This window comes from Carassius auratus, unplaced genomic scaffold (genome assembly GCF_003368295.1).
Source record: "Carassius auratus strain Wakin unplaced genomic scaffold, ASM336829v1 scaf_tig00214017, whole genome shotgun sequence".
NCBI classification, from domain to species: Eukaryota; Metazoa; Chordata; class Actinopteri; order Cypriniformes; family Cyprinidae; genus Carassius; species Carassius auratus.
In genome coordinates, this window is record NW_020527494.1 from 7928 (window position 1) to 19098 (window position 11171).

Genomic DNA, 11171 nt, shown 5'->3' on the forward strand with positions numbered 1-11171 from the left:
GGGGTAAGTGATTAGTGACACCATTTTCATTTTGGGGAGGAGGATCCCTTTAATAGCATTACTTTGAGTTGAGGACAATTGACACGGTTTCGTGTTTGCTTCAAGACAGTCGAGAATTGATTTCCATTTAAAACTTGAGCTGGATTTAAAACAAAAGCCGCAAGTAATCCACATAACTTTATATTGTGAATATCGGGAGCCAAACTACCGTTTGGAAGACAAATTAAAATAGGGGAACCTTGTGCTGCCCCAGGTTAACAACTGGAGGATGGAGAAAGGAATGCCTTGGTTTAATGGTGCGAGGAAAAAACAACTGGGAAGAGGCACGTAATCCCGGATTCTGTCGAACCAAAACAATAGACAAAGAGATACCTCGGGGTTCTGCAGGGTTTATTAAAAACACTAGATTTACATGACCAGAGTAACTTCTCCACTAGAAACCACAGTCTGCTCCCCAGAGACAGCCTTGATACGGGTGTCTCTTCCTGAAAGAGAAGTGTTAGAAGTGAGAACGCACTTCTAAAATGCTCAGTTCCTCTTGTCGAGAGAAAGCAAGAACTCACGTTTCCTGGTGCAGCTTTGCTCACAAGAGCCAGATGATGGATGGCACACCTCTGTACTGCAGTGGATGAAGACCTGACAGGGAAGAAAGAGGCTCAAGTCATAGAATCCACAAGTAGTAAATACACAAATGTTCAAGTAAAGGGGGGCATACGGTTTCCTGCAGAGCAGCCAGTGAGGCTGGATCTACAAATGTGAACATCTTCACAACAAAGCGCTTGTAGTGGGTTGGGAACTGAAGACCAGACGATCCAGTCACTGGAACCAGTGTGGTCAGATAGCGGTCGTCCTGGTAAGGGCATCTGAAGACAAAGGAGAAGGTTAGAAAGGGTCTCCCAGCAGACTAAAAGGATGAAGATTGGCTGTACACTCACCCGTCGATCAGAAGGTCCCACTGGGGGAGACTGAGTGGACTGGGGGTTGAAGTAGTCCAACAACGTCCCAGCATCAGGACAATGTTGGGGTCAGTCCTCTCCATAATGTGCACCTCAACATACACAGGCTCTCGCAGGACTTTTGTGATGGGATAATCAGCGTCACTGTAGTAGGACGTGTAGGCCTCATCCCCTGAGGAACAACACTGGGGTTTAACCGGACTCCAGTTTGAAAGGCTTTAGGCAGACACAGGACAAGACCTTACCTTCAGCACAGCCTTTGGTGACACATTGGCCATTGGCCAGTCTGAGCTCCACCCTGAGAGGTCCAGGAGCGGCTACTGGTGGAGGTGGAGGAACGGAGTTGACCTCCACAACCAGAGCTTCCACAGAAGTTCCCGAATATCTACACTGGAAGAGAAACCTGGACGACACACAGCGAGCTTGTAGCATTTATCAGGGATTAGTGGTCACACCAAGTCATGGATCACCTACTCAAAATGACTGTCCCTTGTGATGGAACCATATGGTCCAATCCCCACTTCATACGATGAGGTCATTCGGTTTTCATACACCACATATCCACCGTCCTCCTGTCAATAGAAACGGTGTCAGCATCCAGTCCAAGCGATGCAGAATAAAACCAGTAGCAGCTGCTAACCATCACGCTCGTGCCACATGCGGTCACAGGGAACTGGTATATAGCAAAGGAAGGTGTAGACCCCACAGGAGCACAAGGTGGGTCGTTTCCACCCAGTAGTTGAACCGAATCCAGACTCAGTCGAGGCAAGGTAACGTCTCGAGACACCACTACCACAAACTGACCATCTCTAATACACTGGACAGTCACTAGAACAAGAGCAGGTTAAATTCAGAGAAACGGTTTAACACGAACAGAATAAGATGGAGAACGCTTACCTGCCCTCCCATAGAAACACTGCTGTCCGTTAAAGCAGCAGTTGATAGCTTCACACGCAGCACCACTGATCCCAGGTAGACCGCATTGGATCTGCTCAGAATCAGCTACAGCACATTTATCAAGTTGAACTGGCTTCTGAAGCGGAAACTGCGGCTTAGGTTGTTGTGGAACTGGCTTCTGAAGAGGGAACTGCGGCTTAGGTTGTTGTGGAACTGGCTTCTGAAGCGGAAACTGCGGCTTAGGTTGTTGTGGAACTGGCTTCTGAAGCGGAAACTGCGGCTTAGGTTGTTGTGGAACTGGCTTCTGAAACGGAAACTGCGGCTTAGGTTGTTGTGGAACTGGCTTCTGAAACGGAAACTGCGGCTTAGGTTGTTGTGGAACTGGCTTCTGAAACGGAAACTGCGGCTTAGGTTGTTGTGGAACTGGCTTCTGAAACAGAAACTGCTGGTTAGTTAGCTGTTGAACTGGTTTCTGAGGTGGAAACTGCTGGTTAGTTAGCTGTTGAACTGGCTTCTGGAGCTGAAACTGCTGGTCAGTTTGCTGGATCATCAGAGCTTGAGCATTCTGAAGCGATTGACTCCACTGTGGGACAGCATGACAGAAAGCACAGACCACCAAAATCTGAGCCAAACACCAACTTCCAGCCATTGTTCAACAGCTAAACACAAAGTGAAGCTATTGCCCTTTGGTCTTTTTGTATTCTACAGGTTCCAGCTAATTAACGATAGTCCCTCCCTCTTCATTGACAACTGGGTGATTCTCATTGGATCTCGAGATTCAATTCTTATTGAGAGAAAACGCGTATAAAAGCAACACAGAGGCTGTGTCCACATCTTCACTGACAACTCTCTCAAGACTCGTTCACGCGGACGCTAAACATTCTTTCCAAATCTTTATCTTCGTCTGATACAGGCTCAAACATATCAGGTTGGATGCCTAATCTCGCCATCGTTCACGCTGGACAGAAGAGATCTGCGCTGTGAAACAGCCAATCAGAGCAGAGCTCAACATTATTGTTCATGACCCTTCCAAATAATTCTAGGGACAAATCCCAGGGTTGTAAACGGACATGTAAAACCGTTCCAGAGAATTTTTGCCCATACCCAAGCCACGTACCTTTTTATGTAGATCTCATTTAAAATATTGTATCAATGCATTCTATGGCACCTTTAGTTGGGATTATGAGATCATATTTTGGCCGGAAGCAATCATTTGAATTTCTCAACGATGGATTTGTTTCTTATAAACAGACAACCTTTCCCTTCACAAGACCGTAATTGATGTGAATTACTTGTGGATTATTTTGATATTTATAATAGCTCTTTGGACTTTCGTTTTGATGCCACCCATTCACTGGGGAGCAAGTGATGTAATTCTACATTTTTCCAAATCTTTTCCAATGATAAACTAAAAACTCTTTAAAAAAGAGAGAGAGAGATTTTTATGAATATTCTCTATTATTTGAGTCATATCAGGCGCTTTTTTAATGACATTCTTTGTCTATCATAAACACACTTTCAAACTTTAATTGTAAAATTGTGAATAAGTGTAGATGAAAATCTCAGATCCTTATCAAGCCTTCCACTGGCTAGTGACATTCCAGAACGTTCTCATTTGTTAATTACAGGCCCAGAGACCTTTGGAGGTCCAAAGGTAATCAATCAAGCTGAAAGGGGAGGAGCCGCTTAAATTCAAAGCTGTACTTAATGGCAAAGACGAGCACTGGTGGGTATTGTGTTAACGTTTGTCAGGATGGGTCTTTTGCAATGTCTGTTAGTGCTGGTTGTGCTTGTGGTGTTTGATCTGAAGAATGCTATTGGAAGTTTGAGTTCCAGTCAAAGTCCAAAAAGCAAGAAGCATCAATCATATCCAGCTTCCAGAGTGCCTGTTTCTTCTCAAGTGCTCGGGAACACTTTGCAGAAGGCCTCTCTGTTTCAGAGTCTCGACTACAGAGGATTTGCACAAGAGCCTCTTGGTCTTCAGGAGAAGCAGGTGTTGCAGGGTCCAGTGAAGCCTCTGGACTGGAGGTTTCCCATTGTTCCAGAAGTGCCGAGTGAGATGGCGGTGGATTTCCATTTGAGGCAACCTGTGACCCCCAGTAGTGTAGCTATTCAATGCGGTGAGAACCGGATTCATGTGGAGGTACAGCAGGACTTGTTTAGCAATGGTGAACTGATCCAGCCATCTGGTCTGACTCTGGGAGGATGTCCTGTTGTCGGTTTGGTCCCAGGCTCTAAGGTGCTCTTCTTTGAGAATGAACTGCAGGACTGCAACAGTGTCTTGATGGTAAGAGCTGTTAAGTGTTACTAGATTTATTGAACCCTACTAAAAATGGGGCCCTTGTTTTGGTATCGACGTTCTAGATTCAGGGAACCATCCATGGGACGGTTCTCTTATAGTGGGAAAGACTCTTAATAACTGCTTACTCGGGTAACCAAGTGTTATGGCATGACTTGCTAAGATGCCTTTTGGAATGGGTTCTCTTTTTCGGAGAACCCTCTTGGTAACAACGTCAGTCTCCTATAGATGACCAAGGATGAGCTTGTCTACACCTTTGCCCTTACCTACACTCCTGAGGCGTTTGCTGGCACTCCGATTACCCGTGCAGGTGGTGCAGTTATTGGAGTTCAATGCCACTATCAAAGGTAAGCGACCTTTTGTGACTTGTGGCATTGCTTGCAGTGGTGGAACTGCAAGCCCATTTAATTGGTCACTTCTTGAACTGCAGGTTTCAAAATGTCAGCAGTAGTGCCTTGAAGCCAACTTGGGTCCCTTATGCCTCAACGGAGGCTGGTGAAGAAGTCTTGGTGTTCTCCCTGAAGCTCATGACTGGTTTGTGCAGTTTCTCTAGACCTTCTGCCTTCTGAACGAGGCTGTGCCTAAGCAGTTCTTCCCTCTTGCAGATGACTGGTCCTATGAGAGGCCTTCAAACTCTTACTTCCTGGGTGACGTTATTAATGTTGAGGCATCTGTGAAGGTATACAACCACGTCCCTCTGCGTGTGTTTGTGGACAGCTGTGTGGCCACCCAAGTACCTGATGTGAACGCCCTTCCGAGATATTTGTTCATTGAGAATCATGGGTGTGTTCATGTCACCAGATGCTGCAGAGTTGACTTGTTCTCGAGTTTGCTCCTTGTAACCGCTTTGTCCCTGACAACTACTTTTTACTCCTTAGATGTCTTGTGGATGCCAAGGTCACCGCTTCCAGCTCGCGCTTCATGCCTCGATCCCAGGAAGACAAAATCCGGTTCCAGCTGGAGGCCTTCATGTTCCAGGGGGGATCCAGTCCTTCTGTATGTATTATGAGTGTTGGAGAATGACCTCTCCCATTTGCTTTGGTTTGTGTCCCCTTACCCGTGGTGTCTCTTGCAGATCTACATGACGTGTGTTCTGAAGGCCACTCTTGCTTCTGCACCTAGTGACGCGCTCCACAAATCCTGTTCCTTTGCCAATGGGTATGTTCATGCCACTTACGAATACATTAAAGGTGCCATGTCTGATTTTTCGTATTGCAGGTGGCTTGCTGCTGATGGGAACAACCAGGTTTGTGGTTGCTGTGACTCAACATGTGGTCCTGATGGTGGAACTGCTGCTTCTCCTTTTGGAGGTAGGAAGGTGCTTTTAAGCTTGGTTTTTGACCCTTCAAGCACTTAACTTTGGTGTCTGCTTTTTCTAGGCCTTCGGTGGGAAGGGAAGGCCTCGCTCGGTCCTGTAGTGGTTCAAGAGCACAAGAAGACTTTAGCTGGTCTTCAATAAATGTGGGGGAGCAAACTTATTCTCGTTTCTGTTTTTCTTGTCTAGTTTAACCAATTGATTTTGTGCGAGGAAGTGGGTAGTCCTACTGTACCTATTCTCTTGCCAGAAGGAAAGGCTCCCTTTTCTCGTTAGGGAAGTTAATAAACCTTTTAAAGGGACCTGCTGTGAGCTCCCTTTTTTAGGAGTACTGTAAAGGTGGAATACATTGCCCATGATGCTGTAAAGGGAATTCTGTTAATTGGCACTTGTGCCAAAAGAGTTCTGCGTGAACGTCCACTTCCTTGAAGCACTGCAGATTTTTGCGTGCATCTTATGCAGTGAACTTGATTTTCTTCGTGTTGGTAACTTCAAATGAGCAGTTTAATTTCCCCCTTGCATCCCCCAAATAGGTTTGATCAGTTAAATTTGTTTCCTAATGCTCTTTGTTGACATCTCTCATGCTTTTTAAATCCATGTACAATAGAAGCGCACTCCCAGTATCAACACTGGCACCACGTTTTCCACCTTCAGATGGGTTATTTATAGGCTTTACATTTTAGGAAAACGGCAGGCATCGCTTAAGTTTAGTATTTGGTGTGCCGAACCTGTACTGACGTAAGGGGTTTTTTGTGCAGTAGCAGGTCAGTTAGAATTCTGAAAAATCATTGACGAATTGACTCCCAGTGAATGACCTTTTTTGGTTTGTCACTTGTGCAACATCTTGGGCGGTTTCAATACTAAAGGGATACTCCACCCCAAAATGAAGATCGTCATCACTTGCCCCCAAGTCGTTCCGAACCCATAAGAGCTTCGTTCATCTTCGGAACCCCACTTATTTTGGATGAAAACCAGGAGGCTTGTGATTTGGCCCACAGGCTGCCAAGTAAAATGCACTGTCAAGGTCCAGAAAAGCATCCTCGGAGTAGTCAGACTGTGTACGTTCTTCTGTGTCAGCCGCGCCACAAGCATATGTTCTCCTCGCTTCCTAACGTTACGGTTCATCCACTGATGGCAGATGGGTAATTCCGATGGTGCTTTTCTGGACCTTGGCAGTATATGGGATGGTCACAGGCCTCCCGGTTTTCATCCAAAATATCTTTAACCCCTTTGCTGTCAAGGATAGTCACCGGCCCCAGATTATTGTTTTACTTTCACAGCACGTCAAACCTCTCTGCTGACAGAGACCGGATTCGCCCGTGTCTTGTCCATCATAACTGTGCATCATATCCCGCCCCATCCTACCCATGATGCATTTCCTGTACACATCTGTGTTGATGTCTGACCACAACAACACAGAGAAACCTCTGTACCCATGAAATATCCAAATAATTAACACACGATTACGTTAGTTAATGGTATGTGATTTTGGGCGTTTTTATAACATAAATGTACATCTGAAATGCTAACTTGTGCAGCGACGTAAAAGGCTATAAATAGCATATTTTTACAGCAGTAAAATTCCACATGTGATCGCAAAAGGAGGTTATTACAAACAATCGGTTAATTTTCATGAATAGTCTTATGTAGCTTGATGCTAACGTTAGCTCTAATGCAGCTACATAGCAGGTGCAGTTCTTCTTCATAATGCATTTTGTAATCATTTTGTCAAAGGTTGTAAGAAAATGTTTTGTTGTAATTTTATAGTAAGGCTTTTGATAATAGTGGGGTAAATGTATACTGGAATAATGATAAATGAAGAATCAGGATTTTGTGTCATACCTGGCCCATGTGTGAAAGGCTCGTTTTGTAACAACAATAGAATCATGAATGGGGCAGTTTTGCCGGTCCAAACAAGAGATAATTGCATTCCAGGAGTCATAAATCAATTTTACTAGCCTTCTCTAAAAACACACATGACACGGTCTTAGAAAAGGTTTCATAAAATTCACACTTTGTGAGATTATATTCTGAAATGTCAAAATGAAGTATTAGTAGACTTGTGGCTTTAGCTTCATTATGTATCTAAAATCATATCCTACATCACTTTTAAATAGGTTTTTAATATTTTTACTGACATGTTTGAGCTTACATACATCTCTATTATAACCGTCTAAGTAATTCTGATTCCTGAACAGTAAACTTTGAGGTGTCAGCTGTGTGAACCGATGTTGATTATGTATCTAGTAAGAAAGACTCCTTAGCAGCAACCTTTTAATTTTGGGCATGTCATTCGTGTCTCCATGCTGAAAATGGGGGGGTGACAAGTAAGGGGTTCAATTGTGTTCCAAAGACGAATGAAGTTTCTACAGGTTTGGAACGACACGGGGGTAAGTGATTAGTGACACCATTTTCATTTTGGGGAGGAGGATCCCTTTAATAGCATTACTTTGAGTTGAGGACAATTGACACGGTTTCGTGTTTGCTTCAAGACAGTCGAGAATTGATTTCCATTTAAAACTTGAGCTGGATTTAAAACAAAAGCCGCAAGTAATCCACATAACTTTATATTGTGAATATCGGGAGCCAAACTACCGTTTGGAAGACAAATTAAAATAGGGGAACCTTGTGCTGCCCCAGGTTAACAACTGGAGGATGGAGAAAGGAATGCCTTGGTTTAATGGTGCGAGGAAAAAACAACTGGGAAGAGGCACGTAATCCCGGATTCTGTCGAACCAAAACAATAGACAAAGAGATACCTCGGGGTTCTGCAGGGTTTATTAAAAACACTAGATTTACATGACCAGAGTAACTTCTCCACTAGAAACCACAGTCTGCTCCCCAGAGACAGCCTTGATACGGGTGTCTCTTCCTGAAAGAGAAGTGTTAGAAGTGAGAACGCACTTCTAAAATGCTCAGTTCCTCTTGTCGAGAGAAAGCAAGAACTCACGTTTCCTGGTGCAGCTTTGCTCACAAGAGCCAGATGATGGATGGCACACCTCTGTACTGCAGTGGATGAAGACCTGACAGGGAAGAAAGAGGCTCAAGTCATAGAATCCACAAGTAGTAAATACACAAATGTTCAAGTAAAGGGGGGCATACGGTTTCCTGCAGAGCAGCCAGTGAGGCTGGATCTACAAATGTGAACATCTTCACAACAAAGCGCTTGTAGTGGGTTGGGAACTGAAGACCAGACGATCCAGTCACTGGAACCAGTGTGGTCAGATAGCGGTCGTCCTGGTAAGGGCATCTGAAGACAAAGGAGAAGGTTAGAAAGGGTCTCCCAGCAGACTAAAAGGATGAAGATTGGCTGTACACTCACCCGTCGATCAGAAGGTCCCACTGGGGGAGACTGAGTGGACTGGGGGTTGAAGTAGTCCAACAACGTCCCAGCATCAGGACAATGTTGGGGTCAGTCCTCTCCATAATGTGCACCTCAACATACACAGGCTCTCGCAGGACTTTTGTGATGGGATAATCAGCGTCACTGTAGTAGGACGTGTAGGCCTCATCCCCTGAGGAACAACACTGGGGTTTAACCGGACTCCAGTTTGAAAGGCTTTAGGCAGACACAGGACAAGACCTTACCTTCAGCACAGCCTTTGGTGACACATTGGCCATTGGCCAGTCTGAGCTCCACCCTGAGAGGTCCAGGAGCGGCTACTGGTGGAGGTGGAGGAACGGAGTTGACCTCCACAACCAGAGCTTCCACAGAAGTTCCCGAATATCTACACTGGAAGAGAAACCTGGACGACACACAGCGAGCTTGTAGCATTTATCAGGGATTAGTGGTCACACCAAGTCATGGATCACCTACTCAAAATGACTGTCCCTTGTGATGGAACCATATGGTCCAATCCCCACTTCATACGATGAGGTCATTCGGTTTTCATACACCACATATCCACCGTCCTCCTGTCAATAGAAACGGTGTCAGCATCCAGTCCAAGCGATGCAGAATAAAACCAGTAGCAGCTGCTAACCATCACGCTCGTGCCACATGCGGTCACAGGGAACTGGTATATAGCAAAGGAAGGTGTAGACCCCACAGGAGCACAAGGTGGGTCGTTTCCACCCAGTAGTTGAACCGAATCCAGACTCAGTCGAGGCAAGGTAACGTCTCGAGACACCACTACCACAAACTGACCATCTCTAATACACTGGACAGTCACTAGAACAAGAGCAGGTTAAATTCAGAGAAACGGTTTAACACGAACAGAATAAGATGGAGAACGCTTACCTGCCCTCCCATAGAACACTGCTGTCCGTTAAAGCAGCAGTTGATAGCTTCACACGCAGCACCACTGATCCCAGGTAGACCGCATTGGATCTGCTCAGAATCAGCTACAGCACATTTATCAAGTTGAACTGGCTTCTGAAGCGGAAACTGCGGCTTAGGTTGTTGTGGAACTGGCTTCTGAAGCTGGACAGAAGAGATCTGCGCTGTGAAACAGCCAATCAGAGCAGAGCTCAACATTATTGTTCATGACCCTTCCAAATAATTCTAGGGACAAATCCCAGGGTTGTAAACGGACATGTAAAACCGTTCCAGAGAATTTTTGCCCATACCCAAGCCACGTACCTTTTTATGTAGATCTCATTTAAAAATTGTATCAATGCATTCTATGCACTTTAGTATGGCCGTTGGATTATGAGATCATATTTTGGCCGGAAGCAATCATTTGAATTTCTCAACGATGGATTTGTTTCTTATAAACAGACAACCTTTCCCTTCACAAGACCGTAATTGATGTGAATTACTTGTGGATTATTTTGATATTTATAATAGCTCTTTGGACTTTCGTTTTGATGCCACCCATTCACTGGGGAGCAAGTGATGTAATTCTACATTTTTCCAAATCTTTTCCAATGATAAACTAAAAACTCTTTAAAAAAGAGAGAGAGAGATTTTTATGAATATTCTCTATTATTTGAGTCATATCAGGCGCTTTTTTAATGACATTCTTTGTCTATCATAAACACACTTTCAAACTTTAATTGTAAAATTGTGAATAAGTGTAGATGAAAATCTCAGATCCTTATCAAGCCTTCCATTGGCTAGTGACATTCCAGAACGTTCTCATTTGTTAATTACAGGCCCAGAGACCTTTGGAGGTCCAAAGGTAATCAATCAAGCTGAAAGGGGAGGAGCCGCTTAAATTCAAAGCTGTACTTAATGGCAAAGACGAGCACTGGTGGGTATTGTGTTAACGTTTGTCAGGATGGGTCTTTTGCAATGTCTGTTAGTGCTGGTTGTGCTTGTGGTGTTTGATCTGAAGAATGCTATTGGAAGTTTGAGTTCCAGTCAAAGTCCAAAAAGCAAGAAGCATCAATCATATCCAGCTTCCAGAGTGCCTGTTTCTTCTCAAGTGCTCGGGAACACTTTGCAGAAGGCCTCTCTGTTTCAGAGTCTCGACTACAGAGGATTTGCACAAGAGCCTCTTGGTCTTCAGGAGAAGCAGGTGTTGCAGGGTCCAGTGAAGCCTTTGGACTGGAGGTTTCCCATTGTTCCAGAAGTGCCGAGTGAGATGGCGGTGGATTTCCATTTGAGGCAACCTGTGACCCCCAGTAGTGTAGCTATTCAATGCGGTGAGAACCGGATTCATGTGGAGGTACAGCAGGACTTGTTTGGCAATGGTGAACTGATCCAGCCATCTGGTCTGACTCTGGGAGGATGTCCTGTTGTCGGTTTGGTCCCAGGCTC

General features: G+C 44.8%; 3 protein-coding genes across 3 annotated transcripts; 1 reads left to right on the forward strand and 2 right to left on the reverse strand.

Annotated features, from left to right (window-relative positions):
- Window positions 1-369: 369 nt before the first annotated feature.
- Window positions 370-2538, reverse strand: LOC113090766 (zona pellucida sperm-binding protein 4). Its single transcript, XM_026256347.1, has 8 exons — window positions 1854-2538; window positions 1597-1784; window positions 1431-1528; window positions 1202-1359; window positions 936-1128; window positions 716-863; window positions 564-636; window positions 370-485 (listed from the first exon to the last, which is right to left on the reverse strand). The coding sequence occupies exons 1-8, from the start codon at window positions 2500-2502 to the stop codon at window positions 409-411; spliced, it is 1584 nt and encodes a 527-aa protein (XP_026112132.1). The 5' UTR covers window positions 2503-2538; the 3' UTR covers window positions 370-408.
- Window positions 2539-3572: 1034 nt separating this feature from the next.
- Window positions 3573-5630, forward strand: LOC113090763 (zona pellucida sperm-binding protein 3-like). Its single transcript, XM_026256344.1, has 8 exons — window positions 3573-4140; window positions 4381-4499; window positions 4583-4686; window positions 4758-4935; window positions 5031-5148; window positions 5228-5310; window positions 5371-5462; window positions 5532-5630. Exons 1-8 carry the CDS (start codon window positions 3607-3609, stop codon window positions 5609-5611), a joined length of 1308 nt encoding a protein of 435 aa, XP_026112129.1. The 5' UTR covers window positions 3573-3606; the 3' UTR covers window positions 5612-5630.
- A 2593-nt stretch (window positions 5631-8223) lies between these two features.
- LOC113090765 (zona pellucida sperm-binding protein 4-like) lies at window positions 8224-9821 on the reverse strand (the record flags this gene model as incomplete). Its single annotated transcript, XM_026256346.1, is given in 9 exon segments — window positions 8224-8339; window positions 8418-8490; window positions 8570-8717; window positions 8790-8982; window positions 9056-9213; window positions 9285-9382; window positions 9451-9638; window positions 9708-9722; window positions 9725-9821. Coding segments are annotated over 9 exon segments (1047 nt in total), but the record flags the coding sequence as incomplete, so codon positions are not given.
- Window positions 9822-11171: the final 1350 nt, after the last annotated feature.

What these genes read in the sequence shown, in the direction of transcription:
- LOC113090766 (XM_026256347.1), bottom strand. Translation starts at nt 2,502, where the DNA reads ATGGCTGGAAGTTGGTGTTTGGCTCAGATTTTGGTGGTCTGTGCTTTC. An exon ending in ACAAGGGACAGTCATTTTGA is followed by an intron (nt 1,360 to 1,430) that starts GTAGGTGATCCA and finishes TGTGTCGTCCAG; the next exon opens with GTTTCTCTTCCAGTGTAGAT. An exon ending in CACCAAAGGCTGTGCTGAAG is followed by an intron (nt 1,129 to 1,201) that starts GTAAGGTCTTGT and finishes GTTGTTCCTCAG; the next exon opens with GGGATGAGGCCTACACGTCC.
- LOC113090763 (XM_026256344.1), top strand. Translation starts at nt 3,607, where the DNA reads ATGGGTCTTTTGCAATGTCTGTTAGTGCTGGTTGTGCTTGTGGTGTTT. An exon ending in GTTCAATGCCACTATCAAAG is followed by an intron (nt 4,500 to 4,582) that starts GTAAGCGACCTT and finishes CTTGAACTGCAG; the next exon opens with GTTTCAAAATGTCAGCAGTA. An exon ending in TGCTGCTTCTCCTTTTGGAG is followed by an intron (nt 5,463 to 5,531) that starts GTAGGAAGGTGC and finishes TGCTTTTTCTAG; the next exon opens with GCCTTCGGTGGGAAGGGAAG.